The 22932-nt window shown below is 48.4% G+C and overlaps 2 protein-coding genes across 3 annotated transcripts in view; both read right to left on the reverse strand.

The window, feature by feature from the left end:
• Window positions 1-16835, reverse strand: part of LOC111156316 (GCN1, eIF2 alpha kinase activator homolog) — a 60535-nt gene extending 43700 nt beyond the window's left edge. Inside the window, exons 1-9 of the mRNA XM_022517077.1 lie at window positions 16805-16835; window positions 11280-11382; window positions 6971-7034; window positions 6299-6430; window positions 5687-5795; window positions 1930-2028; window positions 1698-1832; window positions 768-836; window positions 537-645 (exon numbers count right to left, since the gene is read on the reverse strand). Coding sequence (XP_022372785.1) covers window positions 537-645; window positions 768-836; window positions 1698-1832; window positions 1930-2028; window positions 5687-5795; window positions 6299-6430; window positions 6971-7034; window positions 11280-11382; window positions 16805-16822 — 838 coding nt within the window. The 5' untranslated portion in view covers window positions 16823-16835. The remainder of the gene's footprint in view (window positions 1-536; window positions 646-767; window positions 837-1697; window positions 1833-1929; window positions 2029-5686; window positions 5796-6298; window positions 6431-6970; window positions 7035-11279; window positions 11383-16804) is intronic.
• A 1265-nt stretch (window positions 16836-18100) lies between these two features.
• Window positions 18101-22478, reverse strand: LOC111156368 (ribosomal protein lateral stalk subunit P0). Of its 2 annotated transcripts, XM_022517194.1 has the most exons (8): window positions 22447-22478; window positions 22063-22164; window positions 20704-20879; window positions 20504-20591; window positions 20234-20380; window positions 19938-20123; window positions 18927-19067; window positions 18101-18334 (listed from the first exon to the last, which is right to left on the reverse strand). In XM_022517194.1, exons 2-8 carry the CDS (start codon window positions 22114-22116, stop codon window positions 18173-18175), a joined length of 954 nt encoding a protein of 317 aa, XP_022372902.1. In that variant the 5' UTR covers window positions 22117-22164; window positions 22447-22478; the 3' UTR covers window positions 18101-18172. The 2 variants fall into 2 exon arrangements, with proteins under 2 accessions (XP_022372902.1, XP_022372903.1); XM_022517195.1 differs by lacking the exon at window positions 22447-22478 and having other exon boundaries at window positions 22063-22272.
• Between the last annotated feature and the right edge of the window lie 454 nt (window positions 22479-22932).

Consider the following 22932-nt stretch of genomic DNA (forward strand, 5'->3'; position numbering starts at 1 on the left):
AGGACGCTGGGATCATGACCTGAGCCGAAGGCAGCTGCTTAACCAACTGAGCCACCCAGGCGTCCCTAGATTTTTTATTTGTTTAACAGAGAGAGATCACAAGTAGGCAGAGAGGCAGGCAGAGAGAGAGAGAGGGAAGCAGGCTCCCCGCTGAGCAGAGGGCCCGATGTGGGGCTCGATCCCAGGACCCTGAGATCATGACCTGAGCCGAAGGCAGAGGCTTTAACCCACTGAGCCACCCAGGCGCCCCAGAACAGAAGTTTCTAACCTGAATGGTTTTCCAAAAGGTTCTTAGACCTCTAAAATTGTTCGCGATATTCTAAGCAGCGATACTTTCATGCATTGTGTTAGCAAAAGGGCCCATGACTTTCAACATATTCTCAAAAGGGTCCCTGATCTCTCTCTCAAGGTTCCAACAAGGTAAACAGGGAATATATACTTCACTCCACCCCCACCGCTTCTGCCGCCAAGGATCAGAGACGCAGCGTACCAGGAAACCCACCCCCCTCCCACCATCCTGTCTGGGGGTGACCTACTTTCAATAACATTCTCTGGACTCCTAAGTAAGGACTTCTGTATGGTGGGCAGTATCAGATCCTTAAATTCCGCGTGGGACATGTACCGGAGCAGAGGGGCACAGTTATCCTAGAAAGAGAAAGGGGTCAGACACCCAGACCTCGTGGGAACAGACGAAGAATAAAGAACAGCGTGGAATCAGAATTTAAACTGGATTTAGCTCGTCCAACTAAGGTCCACTTCTCACTCACCAACAGATACTTCTGAGGCTTCACTTTGCTCATCAGGATGTTCTTCATATAAAAATCCAGCAGGGCACTCTAGAGAATACAAAGACTGTTTACACCAACATTCTGAGTATGTCACCACTGACCTAAAAGATCCCTTTTGTGGGAGTGCCTCTAACAATTACAAATCAGTAAAAAATGAAATCTATACATACATACATAAACAAATAAAATACAAATCAGAGCCCAAATTTCAGTGTCACGCACAGGGGGCCCATTGATCACGACACTCATTATTTTAAAACCTTCAACAGCTTTCCAGAGCTGCTGGGATTCAGTCCAAAGTCCTTGACCGGGCTGCCAAGCTGCCTGCTAGCCTATGCTGCCTCTCACACCTCTCCAGCCCCCCTCGCCTCCCTGCCTGGTTTCTCGTGGGCTGCTTTCTCTGCCCAAAATACCCCTCTTCACCTCCTGACCTCGCTAATACCTGCTCACCCTTGAAATTCCTTCATCAGAGCTGTGTCCCCTAATCCGTGGCTTCAGTCAGGTCCCCTGCTAGGGGGACCTAGTATTACCACTTCCTGCCCTTCTCCTTTGCAGCTCTTATCACAGATAGAATTAGATGCCTCTCTGCCTGATGGCAGACTCCTCAGACTCAGTTCCCCAAGGGCAGGGATCCCTGGCTTACTGCTGCAACCCAAACAGCTGGCACGGTGCCTGGCACACGGCAGCCGCTCAGCTGTGGCCCATAGGCAAATTACCATCCCAACGACTGCCAGGATTCTCTCCAAGCCAGAGCTGGAGGGAAAACTTTCCAGCTCCTCCAACTTCATTAATAATGGAAAAAGGCCAGACCCCCTTATGAGAAAACCAATGAGCATCAGATGCAGCCAGAGCCAGGGCGCCCAGGGCAAAAAGGAGACCCCCCTCCTCGCCTCCGGCGAGTCCACCTGCCTTGTGCTGGTTGACCACATCCAGCTCCTTGTAGGTCGTGCAGAACTGCACCAGCAGCCCCAGCATGCCTGCGTAGTTCTGGTTGGGTTCGAGGCTGAGAATGGCTGACAAGTACTGTTCCACCAGTCCGGGGTTCTGAAGAGGAAGGCACGAAGCTGGCGTGTCACACAGCCATGGGGTGGGGGGGGAGCACAAAGGCAGCGATGCCCACCACCCCTTCTGCCCCCAGCACCTCTTTCCACAGCTTGCTGAGCTTCTTCACAGCGCCATCCACAGCGTGCCTGTGGGAGCCACCCAGCACCTCCAGCAGGAGCAGGCACTGCACCTCCACCTGTCAGGGCGTGAAACGTGAGTGGTGGCGCCGTGGCCCTCACAGCTGGCCCAAGACCTGCATCGGCCCACTCAGCTCCAGCCAGATCCTCCTCCCTCCACCGCCGACACGTGGCCCCGTCCCAGCATAACATCTTTTCGCTCAAGCATTTCATTAATAAATATATGCTGAGCACCTATGAGTCAGACGGAGAAAACACATGGAGAAGGGGACATACGTGGGCCCTGCTCTCATGCACCTCATAGTTCAGAGGGAGAAAAAGATACTACAAGATAAACATACAGATGAATATGTAATTCCAGTGAGGTAAGGGCCGTGCAGGAAAAAGATAAGCATCCTATCTCATACCTGCCTTGACTTTCCCTTCATTCATTCCACAAACACCTGCTGACTACTGACTAAATGGCAGGCACTACACTGGCCACTTTAGTCATGAAAGTGAAGACTGATCGGATGATCCCGGCCTGTGTGGTGGAGCTCCCCGTCCAACCCAGAGAGAAACACACCATAGGTGCTCAACTGAAAAATCTCAGAGACATTATACACCACAAACACCCACGGCTACTGGGGAACAGTGCAAATGGCCACCCTGAGAAAAAGGGAATGCTTGTCAAGAAGTCTGCTGCACTCCATCTGCACGTGTACAAAATGACAGGTGAACATTTTTTTTTTTACAGTAAAAGATTGCAAACAACATAAATGGCCATCAACAGGGGCCTAGTTATATATACTACAGGACATCCACTCATGATTAGTAAACAGTCATCAAGAATGAGAAACTCTTGGGCGCCTGGATGGCTCAGTTGGTTGGGCAACTGCCTTTGGCTAAGGTCATGATCCTGGAATCTCAGGATCGAGTCCCGCATTGGGCTCCCTGCTCAGCAGGGAGTCTGCTTCTCCCGCTGACCTCTTTCCTCTCATGCACTCTCTCTTAAATAAATAAATAAAATCTTAAAAAAAAAAAAAAATGAGAAACTCTTTTTGCACTACTCCAGAACAAATTCTAAATCTGGTTAAAGAAAAAAAAGAGGGGCAAGCTGGGTGGCTCAGTCGGTTAAGGCCGACTCCCGACTCAGGCTCAGGTTACGATCTCAGGGTTGAGATCAAGTCCTGCATCAGGCTCTGCGCTCAGTGTAGAGTCTGCTTGTCCCTCTCCCGTCCCCTCTGCCCACTCCCAATAGCGCTATCTCTAAAATAAATAAATCTTCACTAAGAAAAGAAAAAGGAAGCAAGGTGAAAGAAAAAAGTACTTTCTTTTTTTTTAATTTTTTAAAAAATTTTTATTTATTTGACAGAGAGAGAGATCACAAGTAGACAGAGAGGCAGGCAGAGAGAAGGGAGAAGCAGGCCCCCTGCCGAGCAGAGAGCCCGATGTGGGGGTGGATCCCAGGACCCTGAGATCATGACCTGAGCTGAAGGCAGAGGCTTAACCCACTGAGCCACCCAGGCACCCCAAAAAGTACTTTCAATACACTAGTGTTTGTGTAAGAAACCCTGTTCAGTCGTATATACAGAGCATGTAACTACCCATATAAGGAATTAGTAACAGAGGAACCCAGATGGCTAGAGAGGGAAACAGGTATAGCATTCTGTGCTTATTGGAACCACATTCAAAACTACACCGCTATTCTCTCTTCCTAGAATGTTCTAACCCCTGATCTGGACACAGTTTGTTCATATCCTTCAGGCAGGCCTCTGCTTAAAAGATGCCTCCTCTGAGGCCTCCTCCCACAATCACCCTGTACTGCACTCTCTCCATCTTCCTACCTGCCTTTCTGCTGTGTGATCTTCACCTCACCACTTATTAGCAGACCTGTGTGTCGTCTACCTTCACCACCAGAGTGTAAGCTCCAGAGGCGCCTGGGTGCCATAGTCGGTTAAGGACCCAACTCTTGGTTTGACCTCAGTCATCATCTCAGGGTCTTGAGATCAAGCCCCACATTGGGCTCCACGCTCATCATAGAGTTGACTTGTCCCTCTCCCTCCCCCTCTACCCCTCCCTGTGTACATGCATTCTCTCTCTCTCAAACAAATACATCTTTGAAAATAAAATTTCTTGGGCGCCTAGCTGGCTCAGTTTGTTAAGTGACTGCCTTCAGCTCAGGTCATGATCCTGGAGTCCCAGGATCAAGTCCTGCATCAGGTTCCCTGCTCAGCAGGGATTCTGTTTCTCCTTCTGACCCTCCCCTTCTTGTGCTCTCTCTCTCTCTCAAATAAATAAATCTTAAAAAAAATTTTTTTTCTAAGTAAAAAAAAATTTTTTTTTTTTTCTTAAAAAAAGAGGTGTAAGCTCCAAGAGGGCAATGTGCCCTTTCTTGTTCCCAGCTTTTGGCCCAGCTCCTAGAACAGTGCCCAGCACGTAGAGACCCTCAACAGATACTTGAGCAACTGAATGCATTCTGACGCACATGTACAGTCGACATTGGCAACAAGTAAAGGAAAAACCCAGATTCAAGACACAGGAAAAACAAACACGGTCTCACACTCTTGATGTGTTCTGTCCTAGAAACACAACGCTCCAGGGATGACCCCTGCCACTCACTAACCTAGAAGCATACTTACCTAGGGTCACTGGAGATAAGCCAATGAGGGAGCCATGATAAAGTATCTTATAACGAGGCCTAGGTAGCAATGAAACCCATAATCTGAAGGGAGTTCAATTCCGCTATCTGTTACCTGCCAGGTTTCAGTGTTCTTATCCTTCAGTCAATCACTGATGGCCACTCCATGGTCACCCCCAGCGGCGTGCTGGGGAAGCTCCCAGGGATGGGGCCATCACTGTGTCTTACTAGCAGGCTGCTTCGTGAGAGGAGCTACAGTTTTCTAGCGCCACTCCTCACTTAGCTGCCCAGCCCTCTGTACGTTTCCATAGCCCTCTCATACCTCATCCTGAGCCCCCCTTCACGACAACTCATGGAAGGGGGTGGGGTAGGTGGCACTTCTTCCCATTTTGCAGAAACGGGCAACAGGCTCAGAAGTTACTACATGGCCAAATATCATGGCCGAGAACCAGAGCCATACCTCCAGCTCCTTTTCAATGAATCATAAGACCATTCCTCTTGTTCTCCACTAAGCATATCTAGATATTCAAATGAACCTCCCAATCTGGCCTTTTGGGCTATCTCTGGTGAGCAGACGTGTTGAAAGGCAAGGCAGGGAATGTGGAAGAAGCAGGCACAGAATGGGAGGAGGGAATTAAAGGATCAAAACACAAAACGCAAGAATTCCATTCCATCAGCCAGTTCAACAATGAAATCCAAACACAGGGGAAGGAATGATTAGCCAGAAAAAAAAAAAAACAAAATGATTTACATTATTGCATTTTCTGATTTACTTTCTCTCTTGCTGTTTTCCCCGCCCTGGCCTGGTAGGTCTTCCACATATGCCATGAAGGCAGGAAGTGCCTTTCTCTGGCTCATCAGTGTACTCCCAGAGCCTAGCACCATGCCTGACAGAGAAGCTCCAACATATGTGATACGCAGATGAATGGCATTAGGCTGCCCTCATGACCATCCATCAAAATCACATGCGTCAGGACAATTCAAAGCACTCAGCTACCAAGCACCAAGAAGAGCACTTGCCGGAGAAGGTGCTTAAACGCGTCCCAACTCTGTGCAGAGAGGTGACCTTCACTGCTCCAAAGACCCAGGGAACCTACCAGTTTGTTCCAGATGTCTCCTTGCCGCTTGGCTCTCGAGGAAAACACAATGCGCACCAGTAAGCAGGTCCAGGACAGGGCCAGCAAGGCAGCAGAGCCGCTACTCTTACTGCAGAGGGGAGGGGTGAGGAGGCAAAGGGTAAGTGCAGAGAAGTAGCCTCCATCTTGAGGACAAATGCTCAATGCAAGGCCCTGCCTGGTATATAGGACCCACACTTGACCTACAACTGGGCAGAACTGGAAACTGGTTCCTCATAGATCATCTGTAACCACTCAGGACAAGAAATGCAGGCCTTGTCAGCCAAATTCCCTCCTCTTAGCACTCACAACTACAGAAGCAAAAAAAAAAAAAAAAAAAAGGTTTCCCCTATTTAGTGTCCACCAGCCATTTGCTTCCACTGGTTTCCCAACCCTGTTCCTCAGGAAGTGGTTTGTCCACTGAGCCTGACATCCTGGCTCCTCCCTCCATGCAGCAGGCAGACTGCTGGCGCCACTCAGAGTTTCAGAGAGGAAAGAGAGACATGCTCACACCTGCTCAGTGCAGTTCATCTACAACAGCTTCTGCGAACAGGACTTCAGCAAGCCCCGGTAGGCCGTACCTTTCTCTCTTACCTGGGGACACCAGCTTTGGAGCCAATGCCTGAAGACTGCAGAGAGTGCAGAAGGTTCTTAGCAGTGGCTTCTGGCTGGGCCTCAGCCAACTGCTGGATGGCTGCCTGCAGGGCCCTTCGGGAAGCTGCATCTCTAGGGGTTGGGATGAAGGGGAAAGGTGATCACTGGGGGTAGGGGCAATGCAGCTTAGGCCAAGCACTGGTCTTGCTCTGGAAAACTGGATTGTACTAGATTCCAGTGGTTCACAGATGATGGGATCAGGAAATAACTAGAGAAATCTCCTTCCTCCTGGAGTTCTAGAAGCAGCTACTAAGGGCAAATGAGCCATCAAGGCTGTGAGGGCAACACGGGCATTTATGGAACACTAACTATGGGCCTCAAACTAGGCCAAGTCCTTCCACCCACAGGACTGTTGACAGTGTACAGACAGACTCATGATGCGGCAGGCACTGTTCTGGGAGCTCACACTTACTAACCACCCGCTATGCGGCAGATAATAGCACCATCCCCATTCTGCAGATAGGGAAAACAGAGGCACAAGGAGGTTAAGTAACTTGGCCGGGATCCAACAGCTAGGATGGGACACAGCTCCGAAGCCTGGGCTCTAACCGCTCTCCTGTACCACCTCTCTTGCAAAGAGCTGCAGGCACAGGGCTTTCCGCTGGGACTCACCTGTACCGGTGCAGCGTCAAGCAGAATAATTTGCAGAGCCCTTTCACTGCTCCCTCTGGCAGATCTGAAACCAAACGTCATGAAGAGATTAGTCAATAAAAACTACTTCGTGAGCACCTGCTTGAGCCAGGACTCCGCCAGACATGATCTCTACCATGGGACACTTCTGCAGGTTAGAGGTGGAATTCCCTGGAGGAAAAACCCACAGGAAAATCGGGACTCCAGGAAAACAGCTGGTACAGAAAGATTCTCAGGTGGACATGTGTTAAATGAACGAAACTAAGATGATGTGGTGGCCTCAAAGTCTAACATGCTGGCAAGTGCTGCTTCTGGGGCGCTGGGGCAATTCTGCTTCTTAGGCCTGGGTGCTGGTTCCACAGGTGCGTCTAGTTTGTGGACATTAAGTGGGCTGTTTGCCTACGGTACGTGAACTCTTTATGCTTCTTCTAAAAAATGGTTTTTTTGTTTTGTTTTTTAATTTTATTTATTTTTTTAAGATTTTGTTTATTTATTTGACAGACAGAGATCTCAAGTAGGCAGAGAGGCAGGCAGAGACAGAGAGAGGGGAAGCAGGCTCCCAGCTGAGCAGAAAGCCTGATGCGGGGCTCCATCCCAGGACCCTGGGATCATGACCCAAGCTGAAGGCAGAGGCTTCAACCCACTGAGCCACCCAGGAGCCCCTAAAATATGGTTTTTAAAAAGAGGACAAAATTGGGACACCTGGGTGGCTCAGTCAGTTAAGTGTCTGTCTTCGGCTGAGGTCATGATCTCAGGCTCCTGGGATCGAGTCCCGTGTTGGGCTCCTTGCTCAATGAGGAGCTTACTTCTCCCTCTGCCTGCTGTTCCCACTGTCTGTGCTCTTTCGTTCTCTGATAAATACATAAATAACATTTTTTTAAATAAATAATAAAAACAGGACAAAATTAATGTACTCTGAGGCATCAGAGAAGGGCAGAGCACCTCTAATTGGAGTGGCTTCCGAAGGTTCTAAGGACACACAGCTTGGCCTAACAGATCCGTAGGCTATGGAAAAGTGCAGAGAGAGATGGACAGCGTGCTGTTAACCACAGGAGCACAAGCGCAGGTGTGGGAATGCATAATGCCCCACGGGACACATAAGGAGGAAGAAGAGGAGGACTTAATTAGCACTCACAAGGTGCCAGGCCCTGCTCTAAGCACTGACACATGGTTCCTCATTTAATCCCTGTAAGGTGGGTATGTGACTCGGGCCACTTTCAGATGAAGAAACATAAGCCCAAGAAACCAAGCAGGTCAGCCGCGTGAAAGAGAAACTCTGGCTGTAACAACAGGAGTCAGTAATGGCAAACCAAGCTGTGGCCGGCTCTGCCTGCCGGACTGAAGGACGCAGACGAAAGGGAGAGACTGTGAGTGAGGGAACATAAGCCGCAGTGTAGAGCAGACTCCCACGGGAGGCGCTGAGAGCCAAGGGCTCGCACAGCACCTCCCACCTCAGGTACCCCGATGGTGGGGACAAATGAACGAGAGGCAGGGACCTCGTCCCTCCAGGGCCCTGAACACTATACTGGTCCCCTGGACTGGGGGCTATTTCAGTGACCAAGGAAAAGAGTGACTGGGGCCAGCAAACAGGTCGTGGCTGAGAGTTAACATACACTGGGTGCTCAGCAGAACCAGGCACAGTGTTAGGCACCGTCCAAACATATTCTCATTTACTCTTCACACTAACCCTCTGAAGGAGACACTACTGCCGTCTCCACGTTCAAAGCAAAGAGACAGGCTCAGACAAGTTAAGTAACTTGAACCAGGTCACACAGCCTGAATGTGGCAGGGCGATGGCTAGAACACAGAGCCTGTCTGACCCAAGTCGAGCCCTTCATCAGTGACACCTACACTAGAGGCTGGTGACTAGAAAGAGAAGGCACAATAAACACTCCATTAGTGAGCCTCAGGGTTCAAGTACATGAAGGCAGGACTAAGGAGAGCCTCAGAGGCAACTCAGGGCCTCATGGGCTGGCCCATGCTGACCATCTGTATCCAGGGCTAGGCAGCTTTGAGAAAGTCTTCAACTCCCAACCCACCAGAAAACACCTCTCCCCACCTTTGCTTACCTCACTTAGTTATCTACAAGCCTAACAAAGGAGAGGCCAGAATGATTATTGCTACCCGGTTCCTTAGACTCAGAAAATTAGAAAATCGAGAATTTTTAAGATTTTATTTATTTACTTGAGAGAGAAAGAGAGAAAGAGCACAGAGGGAGAGGGAGAAGCAGACTCCCCGCTGAGCAGGGAGCCTGATGTGGGACTCGATCCCAGGACCCTGGGATCATGATCTGAGCCAAAGGCAGATACCTAACTGACTAAGCCACCTAGGAGCCCCAAGAACTAAAGATTTCATGCGAGTAGTTAACTTCCCACCACCAACTTGCCCATCAAAGATGACTACACATCTTACAAATATTATTCACCCTGAGTGGCAGAACTTCAGAGTGGCTGAAGAGTAAAGTCACTCTGAAAAGGTCTTGAGAAGTTCATAAACTTCACACACATGTTAAATGCCTTCCTCCATAAAATGGGAAAGCGCAGTATCCAGCAGTTCCGTCGCAGGAGAGCCACTCCCTGTGGCTCGGAAGGTGCGTACAGATAGTACTTTGTCACATGGCAGCCTTTTCTAACCACAACCCTGTCACGAAAAGTGACCAGAGAGACTTCTGAAGCTGCCATAAAACTCATGCATTGAAGTGTTAACGCAGAGAATCTCTTAGAAGCTGACAAACAGGAACGGACGGAATTTACACGCAGCGTTAAAAGGCTTGGGTGTGTAACCAGGCGGCGGTGGATGAGAAGCAGTAAATGAGCACTTGGGTGAAGCAGGCTCTTACTCACAGGAAGTGAAAGCTGAGGGGCAGGGAGACCCAACTCTACACAGCCATGATTCTCAGACTCCAGCAAACACATCAGTCACCTAGAGAGCTTGCTGAAACACAGATGCTGGGCTGGGCCCCTATGGTTTCTGAATCGGAGTTTCTGGGATGGAGCTGAGAATCTGTATCGCAAACACGTTCTGACATGATGCTGATGCTGCTGGCCCAGGGACCACACTTTGAGAACCAATGCTATACAGTAAAAACATACCAAAAGATAACTCAGAAGCTAATTAGGTTTTATTGGATGAAAGCAAACTAGTCCAAGGGGCATCTGGGTGGCTCAATTAGTTAAGCATCTGCCCTCGGCTCAGGTCATGATCCCAGGATCCTGGGATCCAGCCCCGTGCAGGGTTCCCAGCTCAGCAGGGGAGTCTGCTTCTCTCTCTCCCTCTGCCCCTGCTCATGCGCTCTCTTCTTTTGCTCTCACTCTCTCTCTCTCAAATAAATAAAACCTTAAAAAAAGAAAAAAGAAAAACAAAGCACACTAGTCCTTTTTTTTGCCCCCAGTTCCAATATAGTTAACATACAATGTTATATGAAGGCAAATGAGTCCTACACACCTCAATGGGTTGCAGGGAGAGCCCTCAGAGTGGTACAGAATCAGGATAACTACATGTGCTCAGTATTTCTCAAAATGTGTTCCCCAGACCCTGAACAGGTTTTCAGCAAAAAGAAGGTTAAAGGAAAACACTGAATTTGAAGCTTAATAAAGTTAGAACCTTAGAAAGTTAGAACTGAAGAAAGCTTCATAAAGTTAGAACACCTTCCTGGAATATACTGTGAATCTCCCAGAGAGTAGAAAGTATGACATCTTCCAAACTTAATTTGACCTTGGAATCTTCACTGGTCAAATCACCTATTACCATCTTGCTGACTTCCATCGAACAAACTGGGAAAAATGGGGTCCCAAGTGATAAAGAAAATGTTTTTTGCATTTAATAAATTACTTAAGACTTTTGGTATCTTTTAGAAATATTTCCAATCAGGAGCCTGGGTGGCTCAGTTGGTTAAGCGACTGCCTTCGGCTCAGGTCATGATTCTGGAGTCCCAGGATCGAGTCCTGCATCGGGCTCCCTGCTCAGCAAGAAGTCTGCTTCTCCCTCTGACCCTCCCCGCTCTCGTGCTCTCTCTCTCTCTCATTCTCTCTTTCAAATAAAATCTTTATTTAAAAAAAAAAAAAAAGGGAATACTTCCAATCAAAATGGTTAAAACTGTAAAAAACCTCTGGTACCTAAGTGGATCAGCTCTCGCTAACCCAACTGTTTCAGTGCACAATACAACAAGCAAATACAGCAAGGGAAGGCAGAAGGTGCTTTGAGGGGAAGAGGCAGCCATGGTTCTAAACAGAGAGCACAATTTACTCTGAAATGGAACCATCTCTCAGCCACGTGGATGTAAAATAAATACCTTTTCCAGCAACACATTTCCCCAGTTCATTGAGGATTTCTCTCCGTTCCTTCACACTAGCTGTTGTCACCTTCCCAGCAAAACGTTTTAGTGTCTCGGAAACCTGTGAAGACCAAACCCACAGCAGAAACTTCAGCAAACTACAAAACAATGAGAGAGAGAGAGTGTGTGTGTGTGTGTGCGCGCGCGCGCGCACATGCGTGCTCATGCACTGGGGAAGGGGGTACAGAGTTCAGTGTGGTTCCCTCTAACCCAAAGTTTCTCGACCTCCACATTGCAGACATTTAGGGCTGGGTAATTCTTGCTATGAAGCCATCTTCCTACGTTGTAGGATTTTTTTTTTTTTTTTAAGATTTCATTTATCCATTTGACAGACAGAGATCACAGGCAGAGAGGCAGGCAGAGAGAGAGGAAGGGAAGAAGACTCCCCGCTGAGCAGAGAGCCCAATGCGGGGCTCGATCCCAAGACCCTGAGATCATGACCTGAGCCGAAGGCAGAGGCTTTAACCCACTAAGCCACCCAGGCACCCCATGTTGTAGGATTCTGAATGGCATTCCTGGCTTCTAACCCCTCAACACCAGTAACAACACTCCACTCCTTCTGCCTCAGTCGACAATCTACACTGTCTCCAGACATTGTGAAAAGTCTCTTGGTGGGCCAAATCACCCCGGGGTGACACGTACTTCTTAAACCCAGTCAAGCAGTCAACATACCTTACTTCAAAGTTTAGACAAGAAGAGGCAAAGCAAAAGGCCAAAACCTTAGGACAGAAAATGCCCTTTCAGGATTATGTAAAATCCAGTGAGGGCACAGTGGCTGAAGGGTGGAAAGTCAAGAGACGTAACCCCAGTTCTGCCTCTTACCAGCTGTGGAAATTCAGTCAAATTATATCATCTCCTTGGACCCCCTGGGTGGCTCAGTCAGTTAAGTGTCGAATTCGACTTCGGCTCAGGTCATGATCTCAGGGTCATGGGATTGAGCCCTGCACTGGGCTCCGTGCTCAGTGGGGTGTCTGCTTAAGATTCTCTCTCTCCCTCTGCCCCTCTCCCCTGAACACTCTCTCCCCCTCTCTTTCTCTAATAAATAAATAAACCTTAAAAAAAAAATTAGGGGCGCCTGGGTGGCTCAGTGGGTTGAGCCTCTGCCTTCGGCTCGGGTCATGGTCTCGGGGTCCTGGGATCGAGCCCCACGTCGGGCTCTCTGCTCGGCGGGGAGCCTGCTTCCCCCTCTCTCTCTGCCTGCCTCTGCCTACTTGTGATCTCTGTCTGTCAAATAAATAAATAAAATCTTTAAAGAAAAAGAAAAAAAAAGAATAAAAGCTCAAGAAAAAAATTAAAAAAAAAAAAAAGATTAGGTCATCTCCTTGACCACCAGCTCCCCCTGTATACCACGCAGGTAACAGCACCCACCTCGCAGGACGGTTAGAGGCTAAGGGAGAGAGCCTGTGTAGAGCATTTACTCTTCTCTCAGCACGAGGTCAGCCACTACCACCAACAAGCCTTTGCGGTAGGCATCAGTCCCCCCATTTTACACGTGATGAAAAGAGCAGACTCCCAGAGAGAAGCCATTGCTCAGACTGGGCCTGAGAGCCATAGCAGCTGCATTTTTGAAACTAAGCCTGAAACTGAGAGGTCTATAAACCACTGCCAACCAACCCTTAGCTTTCAAACGCCATCCACGTTAGCACAGCTGCCTCCCCTGCACTGAGGGGAACTATTTCAGAGGCAGGTCTAATTAGCAAAGTAAGATTCAAGGGTGGATAGAGAAACAAAATTATGCTAAGTTTTTCTTACATTTAAATCCCTGATATAATTCTACTGGCAATGAGTAAACTCATGCCAAAACTGTCTTCTACGTAAGTGATTGTTTGAATACTGTCTTTTGTTTTTATAGTTATACATGCAGATAATTAAAAAGAGTCAATGTCATGTCAACTATACTTCAAAAAAAAAAAAAAAAAAAAGCTGAAGAGTTCTGGGAAGTCTGCTAGAAAAACCAGTCTCTTGCCTTCACTCCCCAAGAGCACCCTCTCATCAATTCTGGCTCATGATTTTGGGAGTTACCCCCATTCTCTAAATAACTTATCTGTGCCACTGCTACTTGATTTTTCAGTTTTGTTACCTTTTATTTTTTTTTTAAAGATTTTATTTATTCATTTGACAGAGAGAGATCACAAGTAGACAGAGAGGCAGGCGTGGCGGGGGGAGGGGGGGGAGCAGGCTCCCCACCAAGCAAAGGGCCCAATGTGGGGCTGGATCCCAGGACCCTGAGATCACAACCTGAGCTGAAGGCAGAGGCCCAACCCACTGAGCCACCCAGGCGCCCCAGTTTTGTTACCTTTTATAGTAGCTCTTTCTCCAACCTCACCTCATACCCTCCCCTTTTCCCCAACATAATTCCTCAGTTTCATAATATAGGCTAGCTCAGTAGTCAGTGTTTACACGGCATATAAATGGTAGGCATTCAACCTCTAATTAATTTTTTTAAGATTTTATTTATTTATTTACTTATTTTTTGAGAGAGAACATGTGCACACGTACCCGAGCAACCGGAAGAAGGAGCAGAGCGAAACAGAACCTAAAGCAGGCTCCCAGCTGAGTGTGGAGACCAACCCCATGACCCCGAGGTCATGACTGGAGCCAAAATCAAGAGCTGGATGCCCAACTGAGCCACCCAGGCGCCCCATTCAACCTCCATTTAAAGATTTTATGTATTTGTCAGAGAGACAGAGAGAGAGAGAGAAAGACAGGCAGGCAGAGAGAGATGCAGGTTCCCTGCTGAGCAAGGAGCCTGTGGCCGGACTCAGTCCCAGGACCCTGGGATCATGACCTGAGCCAAAGGCAGACACTTAACTGACTGCGCCACCCAGGCGTCCTTCAACCTCCATTTAATACACTATGCTACTATCCTACACAGCTGTATTTACCCTGGAGTTAATAAATGCCCTTTCCCACCTTGCCTCAGTTTGCTTTGTTTTATGCTTTGTTTTATGGTCTAATTTGCATTTCGATCCCAAACTTTTTGCCACTTGTCTAAATCTCAGTACATTTGGGCAGATCAGGTATTCTACCAAATTCCACCTTCCTGAAGAAGTGTCTCCCAGAACTTGATGACCTGCCCCAATTTGGCAAATGATCCTCTACAGATGGGACACAGCGTATTACCTGAAAATGTACTCTCTCTTATGTTTAGATGGAGCATATCCTCCATTTTGTGAAGTCCTTGCAAATCTGAAAATGTTCTAGCTTCACAACTGACTTAAGTTTGTTTGGATACAGAATACTAGGTTGAAATCATTTTCCCTCAGACTACCAAAGACATTTCTCACTGAACTCCAGCTTTCAGTGTTGTTACCAAGTCCAGTGTCATTCTGATTTTTGCTCCTTTGTATAAGACCTGACTTTTACCCCTGCAAACGTCTAGGATCTTCTCTTTGTGTCTTAGGTTCTAAAGTTTCACACTAATGTGCTTTGTTGCGAGTCTATTTTCACCTATTGTGCTGAGCATTTTTGGTCTGGAAACACACCCTCCAGTTGGGGGTAAGTTTCTTGAATTACTCTGCAGATGACCTCCTTGGATATTGGGCCTCCTACACTAGTCCTCACAGCGATCCTGTTTTACACACTCCTGAGAAAAAAAAAAGCCCAGGCTTTTGCCAAGGTGGAGAAAGACAGCTGGGGATCTGACTGCATCTGAAAAGGGCTTTCACCCAATCCTCCTAACTGACCCCTCCTACTCACCCTCACTTCCAGAGGTTAGCTGATACCCCCAGCTCTCATCTGTCAGAGATTCTGCCATGTGAATCAGGTTGCTTCTCAGCGTTCCCAACTGTTGGCCTAGGAGTCATTTTCCTTGGGTCTGCTAAATCCTTGCCATTCATCACTTTGTAGTTTCCAAAAGTTTGCTGGTGTTGTCTGCTCCCCATTCTCCCAATCCTTGTGGGATTACTTTTTAAAAAAAAAAAACCTTTTACTAGTTTTAGTGAGGGCTGAGGAAACATCAAAAATAGATGCATGAATACAACCCACTCTCTACCTAGAATTCCCACATAGCTGTCTTTCTAGGCTAATATTAGATTCTTGGCCACAGTTTCTCTCACAAAGTTGAAAGAACTTTTTAGGTTTAAGGCTCTTCTTTCTCTTAATCAGAAAATGAATTGAGGCCCCATCAGAAAACTGAAGAAATGCACACCAAGATCTTTTACAGAAGTCTTTTGTTGGTGTGACCAGATGCAAACAGCTTTAGAGATCACAGGTTTCTCTCTAGAGTGGCACTGTCCAAAAGAACCTTGTGATGATGGAAATTGTTCTTCTGCACCGTCCAGTACAGTGGCCAGCAGCCACACATAGCTATCCACACACTGAAATGTGGCTAGAGCAATTGAAGAACTAAAATTTTCATTTCATTTACCTTTAACTAACTTAACTAGCGATTGAATACCCACATGGCTACCATAACAAACACCACAGCTCTTGAGAGACGTTTCTCCACTTGAGTATTAACGTTAAACATTCAGTGTGTGTCCCCTAACCCCTTCCAAGATACCCAAGAGAGTAAGCTTTTCTTTCCAGGATTCAGTATAACACACTTGAAACAAATTACCAGCCCCCTGCACAGATTATACTCAAAACACAACTCCCAAATGTTCCCTAAGTGCTCACTCTCAGGTCTCAGGGCCTCCCTATCAAAATCAATTAGTCTCCTCTCCCGGGAGATCCAAGTAAGCCAAGCTGTCCCTTAGACACAGGTTTCTTTTTCCCATATTATTGTCTTTTCAGTCTAAAACACTCGTGACTATAATCGAGGCTAAGGTGGAGGAAAAAGTTTTTCCCAAGTCCTTCCCAAACTACGAGGTATTACACTCAAGGATGGTAAGGCTCTTCCAAAGTAGTAACGGTTCTTTTACTTCCAACCCTGGTCCCAAGAACAACCACCAACGTATAACGTATAACGTATACTTTATCTCACTGAATCCTCACAAGCCTCTACCGTAGGTACTACCTTAGCCCCATTTTATAGACGAAAAGACTGACACTTGGCGGAGCTAAGTAAGTTGCCGGGGATCTCACGGAAATCAGCGAGCTGGGACTCAAACTGTATAAATACAAAGCCTGTGCTCTAAGTGCCTGCACACCGTGGGTACTCGAGAAACGTTTGCCGAACGTAAAGTTTAAGGACGAGCCGGCGTCGGCCGGGGCTCACTGCCCGAGAGCTCGGAGAAATGCAGCAAAGACTCGTAAAGGTGAACTTCTGCAACTCCAGGGTGAGGGAGGGCCCCGCCGGGCGCCAGCAGCCGAAGCCCAGGCCGGAGCCCCTGCCTCCTCCAGTCCGGGATCTGTGTGCGCCGCGCGGGCCGGGCCGGACCAAGAGCCGCGAAGGGTCGGCCGGAGACGGCCCCGGGGCCGCGCCCTCCGCAACCACTGCCCCCCAATACCCCTGGGCCAGAGGCAAGAGCAGTCTGGCTCAACGGCCGCCGTCCACACCCAGTCACTGGCCGCGTTGGCCCCGCAGCCGCCCGCCTCACCTGCGTGTCCGCCGCCATCCTGCCGGCGCTGACTCCGGAACCGCTTCCGGAGCGCTTCCGGGTCATAGCGCGGGCCCACGCGGCAGGGCGAGGCCAGGAGCCCGCCGGGCCCGGGGCCTGGCGCCCCCGGGCGGGACGGCGGCCGCAACAGCCCGGGCTAGGAGGCGGGCAGCGGGATGGAGTGCCTGAACCGGCGCTGGCGACAGTGGAGGCCAACCCCCAGGGCCTGCTCTTCAACCCCAGGGCCCTTCTCAGCCTGGCCTCGTGGGAGACGAAGGTCTTTGAGGATTTGTAACGTGGTGAGACCACCCCGTAGTCTTCGACCCGCTTGAGTTCGCAGGTCTGGCCCCACGTGGCCTGTGCCAAGCGAAGGCCACATTCTTTAAGGAAATGAGATTCTTAAATGGCAGAACTGACCTAGGTAAAAAGGAGTCAGCGAACTCGCATCTTCCCCTGAGCTTGTAACCAGTGGCAGACAATGTTGAGTTAGAAAACAAAGGGGAACTCTGGCTATCAGGGAAGTATTGTGGAGCTGAGAGGGGGCTGCACAGGACAAAATGTTCCAGATTGGGATGTAGGCAAGGCCACAGGGTGGGAGCCTGAGGGCAGTAAAGGACCTCACGGTCCAAGGGACATGGTCGTAATTTTCAGTGTGCAGACGGGTCAACTCTACAAACTACAGTGTAAAGAAAGGGGTCTGTGCAGCTTAGCTGTTGGCCCTCTTAGCAATGGCCTTCAAACTGTAGTCAACCTAGTTACAACAAATACTTTTCCATCAGGACCCAGTACAGATTTGTAACAACCACAAGGAAACACCTACCCTTGCAGAAATCACGTTTTATCTTGGTCACCACCTACTCAAAATATGAGTGACCCAGGCTAGTGGCCAGATAGCCATGGAAATAAGAATTCTGGTGTAATAGAAATTCAGTTAGGGGGACCAGCTGGCAGTCCGTGGGGCATGCAACTCTCAATTTCTGAGTTGTGAGTTCAAGCCCAGAGTTGGGTAGAGATTACGTTTTAAAAAAAAAAACAAAAACAAAAAAAAAAACAGCTAAAGATGGGTAGTATTTGGGGGACATGGGTGACTCAGTTAAGCGTCAGAACTTCAGCTCAGGTCATGATCCCAGCTGCTGGGAAAGCAGCACATCAATGACAAGAACACTGGAAAGGAAAAAAAAAAAAAAGGACACTGAAATGTCAACTTCAAATAAACCTCTACTGTTCCACCATGGCTCTAGTTTCTAGTACAAAACATTATGAACCTCAAAATGCACAAAATGAAGAGTCCAGAGACACTTAAGAGAAGTAAGCCTTTATTTCCTTGTTTCACAAATAAACTTGGCTGAATTCGTTGCTTTTTGCTGATTAGTCGAAGAGACCAAATCCCATATCCTCATCCGACTCCTCCGACTCTTCCTTTGCTTCAACCTTGGCTGGGGCTGCAGCAGCAGCAGGTGCAGCAGTGGTGGCAGCGGCCACAGGGGCAGCAGCCACAAATGCAGATGGATCAGCCAAGAAGGCCTTGACCTGAAGCAAGAGGAAAAGTTCATGATCAAAATGGTCATTCACAACCTCTGCTACCCACAACCCCTCAGCTCTAGTTCAATGGCCAACAACTTCTCAGCCACTAAAGCCTTCCCTGGAGCCTTTCTTGGAGATGATCAGGCAAGACAGCTTGGGTATGGCCTGGTAAGCTTAGACCCAGCTCTCATCCATCAACTAACCCCTCTTCTGGTTTCTTGTCATTTCTAAAGTCAAGGACACACCTCCCCTGCCCCCCAACTTCTTAAGGAAACTCTTAAAAATATATCTACTTTGGGGCGCCTGGGTGGCTCAGTGGGTTAAGCCACTGCCTTCAGCTCAGGTCATGATCTCAGGGTCCTGGGATCGAGCCCAGCATCGGGATCTCTACTCAGCGGGGAGCCTGCTTCCTCCTCTCTCTCTGCCTGCCTCTCTGCCTGCTTGTGATCTCTGTCAAATAAATAAATAAAATCTTTAAAAAATAAAATATATATATATATATATATCTACTTTGTACAATATGATCATTAAACACAACTAAGCATGCTACCATCTATTTATCCCATCAGAGCCACTGTGGTCCTAATGGGTTTTTTACCTTTTCAGCAAGTGGGAAGGTGTACTCAGTCTCCACAGACAAAGCCAGGACCCGCTTGTATCCATTGATGATAGAATGGGGCACTGATGCAACAGTTGGGTAACCTATCTGCAGACATACGCTGGCAACATTGCGGACACCCTATGAGGGGAGGAAAAAAATTCCATGTCAACTGAGCTAGGTAACTTACAGTCAAGACCGTGAAGTCCAAGCGAAGTTCAACAGCAGGCAAGACTTCAAGACTGACTTGCTATGTCTCACAGAGGGCGCTTACCTCACACCAAATGCTTCTGGCAGGGCAATTCAGACGCAGTAATTTATAAATGCTTTTTGCCCCTATTCCCAACGTGGTTATTTGCCAACACGATTATTTCCTATACCATAATGATGGCACTTACTTCAAAAGTCACCATTTTGTGAAAATGTAAACTAAGCTAACCATTCAGTTCTGTGAGAACAAAAAAAAAAAAGGTTAAGCTAATTGCAGATGTAAATTTCATCCACTACTAAGATTTCCAAATAATAAAAACTATATATATTAAACACAATTTCTCATTTGTCCAAGAAAACAAAAAAGGAATTATATCTTCTATCTCCTTATCCATCAATTAAAAGATATTTTAACGGCAAAAACTAAGCCAGCTAGTCTCAGGAAAAGTCAATTCTCCCCAAACAGGGTACCTGGCAACATTTACTTATACACGGTCCTCATTTTTCTCATTTCTCCTCTGACTCAGGACACACTACTCAAAATCTCAGGTTTTACTGCAGGTCTTAGAGTAACAATGGCCCTATTTGCCCAGTGCTGTTAGAAGGCTTTATACTGATTAATTAATTAAATCCCTCAACAACCTTGTATTATTACTGCTGTTTTACAGACGAGGAAACCAAAGTCAACCGATTAAATCATTGTCCTTGGTTATGTGGCTCTCAGGTGTGTAGCCGGGATGCAGTCTGAAACCGGCCAGGCTCCCAACCATCAACCAAGGGCCTGAAATGGACAGCTTTTACCTCCAGGAAGCGAGAATGCAGAGTTTCCTCTGTGATGTCAAGCACTTCAGGGTTGTAGATGCTGCCATTGTCAAACACCTGCTGGATGATCAGCCCAAAGGAGAAGGGGGAGATGTTCAGCATGTTCAGCAGCGTGGCTTCGCTGGCTCCCACTTTGTCTCCGGTCTTAATCAGCTGCACATCACTCTGAAGAACAAGGTAACGGTTGGCAGTCAACACCAGGACAGCCAGCAGGCCCACAGAAACCAAGTCCCTACCACTTGCCTGGCTAGCACTGGCAAGCCAAGTCCACTCACCAGGATTTCAATGGTGCCTCTGGAGATTTTAGTGGTGATGCCTAAAGCCTGGAAGAAGGAGGTCTTCTCGGGCCCCAGACCAGTGTTCTGGGCCGGCACAGTGACCTCACATGGGGCTATGGCACCAGCACGGGCAGCAGCTGGCACCTACACGGAAACAACAGTGAGAAGTCTTCTCTCCACAAACACAAGTTGAAAATGATCAGTTTTGCTTTTAAGGAGTCAAAATAAGCGATAAGAAATCGTTAGCCGTCCTGATTCTCTCCTTACCTTATTGGCCAGCAGCATGTCCCTGATCTCAGTGAGGTCCTCCTTGGTGAACACAAAGCCCACGTTCCCCCGGATATGAGGTAACAGTCTGCAAAGAGAAGTTGACAGGAGACAGTCACCTTTCAGCACCATTCTTCTCCAGGAAAGGGGAGAAGGGCTCTGAGAAGGGAGGACAAAGATGCCCAAGAGAATTAACTGACTTTTCCAGAGCTGGGTTGTTCTCCAGATGCCCTCGGATGGCCTTGCGCATCATGGTGTTCTTGCCCATCAGCACGACAGCCTTCCCGCGGAGGGACATGCGGATCTGCTGCATCTGCTTTGAACCCACATTGTCTGCTCCCACAATGAAGCATTTTGGATAATCATCCAAAAGTTGCTACAAAAACAAGCCAGAAACAATGGTTAACAGGAGGAAAGAGAGAAAATATCAAAAGAAACCAAATCCCATAATCACTGGCTTCCATCTCACTCCCTTTCTTCTAGGCATTTGAAGTGATTCAGAAATTGGGACAGTTCCTCCCACTGGGAGCCACGTGAGTTGCAAAATTGACAGACTGCATCGAAGATTTGTACCCTGAGTATGAATGGTGAAAATGAGGTATCTCCGTTCAACCCCTCGATTTTTTTTATTGTAACATTTTTAATTTTTCCCAATTATAAGACATGTTTCTGATTCATTAAATGGCTGCATCAACAGAAAAAACGACTATTCCAAACAAGGTTAGGTTTGTAAACCATTTTAAGCACGAGGTAAAACAAGTACAACAAAACGTTACTTGCAGAATCTAAACTGTGGTTACGACTGGACAATCCTTTTAAGTTCTCTGTGTATCTGAAAACCTTCGTGATCAACAGGGGAGAACAGACGAAGCTCCACAAGGCAGCCTAATGCCTAAAGAAGAGCAGGGTCGGGGCGCCTGGGTGGCTCAGTGGGTTAAAGCCTCTGCCTTTGGCTCAGGTCATGATCCCAGGGTCCTGGGATCAAGCCCCACATCGGGCTCTCTGCTCAGCGGGGAGCCTGTTCCCGCCTCTCTCCCTGCCTGCTTCTCTGCCTACTTGTGATCTGTCAAAAATTAAAAAAAAAAAAGAAGAAGAAGAAGAAGAAGAGCAGGGTCTCCTTTCTGCGTAGGGAAGATCCCCCCCACCCCGGCCACGGAGACCATCCAAGAGAACATTCACAGGGTATTTGGTATCGTGAGGGAACCTAAATATGCAACAAGTTGCCACTTCGTAGTGAGTCACTCATGGGTCTTCCCGAAACGGAGACAGAAGAGCAGAAGGATGATGAGTGCTCTCTGGAAACCAGACAGACCAGAGTATGAATGGTGTCACCTCAGGAGCCACTTAAACTGCCTGAACCCATTTACCTGCAACAAGGATTGGGGGGGAGGGGAGGGGACAGATCTCCGCAGACTGGGAAAACTAAACGAGATTTGCCTGAAACGGTCGTTCAGCAGCTGGCACCCAGGACGTGCTCAACACATGACAGTTCATAACTCCCAGTAGCGCCCAGGCCCCAAGCAGCATAATGGGCGATGGCGACCCATCCCCGCACTTACGATAATCTTAAGGAAGTAGTTGGACTTCCAGGTCGCCCTGTCTTCCCTGGGCATCACGGCGGTGCGTCAGGGATTGCCACGCAGGGTTTAAAGACGATGTCACTGCGCAGAGGAAAGGAACTCAGACACCCCCCTACACCCATCACCACGGCCCCAACGGGCTTCAAGGCCGAGGCCTATGCAGGGTAGGCCACGCGTGGACGCCCCCCAGCCCGACTTGGGGCTGCCGCCGTCGCCGCCACTCCGGGAGCGCAAGCCACGGCCTAGGCCCCAGGCCGGACAGGCCCAGACCCGCCCCCTCCCAAGATCCCACAAAGAAACCCCCCCCACCAACCCATCTCTCCCGCCGCCGGGTCCCGGTGCGGCCACAGCAGCCACACGAACCTCTCACGAGGACGCCTGGAGAGAGGAAGGCCGCGCGCCGGAGCACACCTTTTATATGTAAACGAAGTGGCCAATCAGAAGACGAGGACAGTGTCCCCACCTATTGGCTGGCGCCGACGCCTATCTAGTGACGCTAAACTGGGGTAGACAGCCATTGGATAATATTGCTGCCACTCCAGCCAACGGGAAGCCGTCTTTAAATAAAGCCGTTAAAGAAGGCGCCGTTTATGTTGGAGTAGCTGTCTCGAAGCTGCTTCCCTCTGCTGGCCTGGAGCCGCTCGCGTTCAGGGGCTAGAGCTTGGGCGCTGAGCGTTCAAGTTTTCTCCTGCCACCTGGTCAAATCGCAAACAGAAGACTACGATGTGGAGCTGAGGCATAATTGCACACGCGTTAGAAACAGCATGGTCTCTTGTCTACTCTATAGTTTGTTCTTCCCCCTACCAAGACAGAGGAACCCTTTAACACCTAAGTCAGATCATTATCTCA

The sequence above is a fragment of the Enhydra lutris genome, unplaced genomic scaffold (assembly GCF_002288905.1).
Source record: "Enhydra lutris kenyoni isolate GAN:26980312 unplaced genomic scaffold, ASM228890v2 scaffoldscaffold46, whole genome shotgun sequence".
Lineage (NCBI taxonomy): Eukaryota > Metazoa > Chordata > Mammalia > Carnivora > Mustelidae > Enhydra > Enhydra lutris.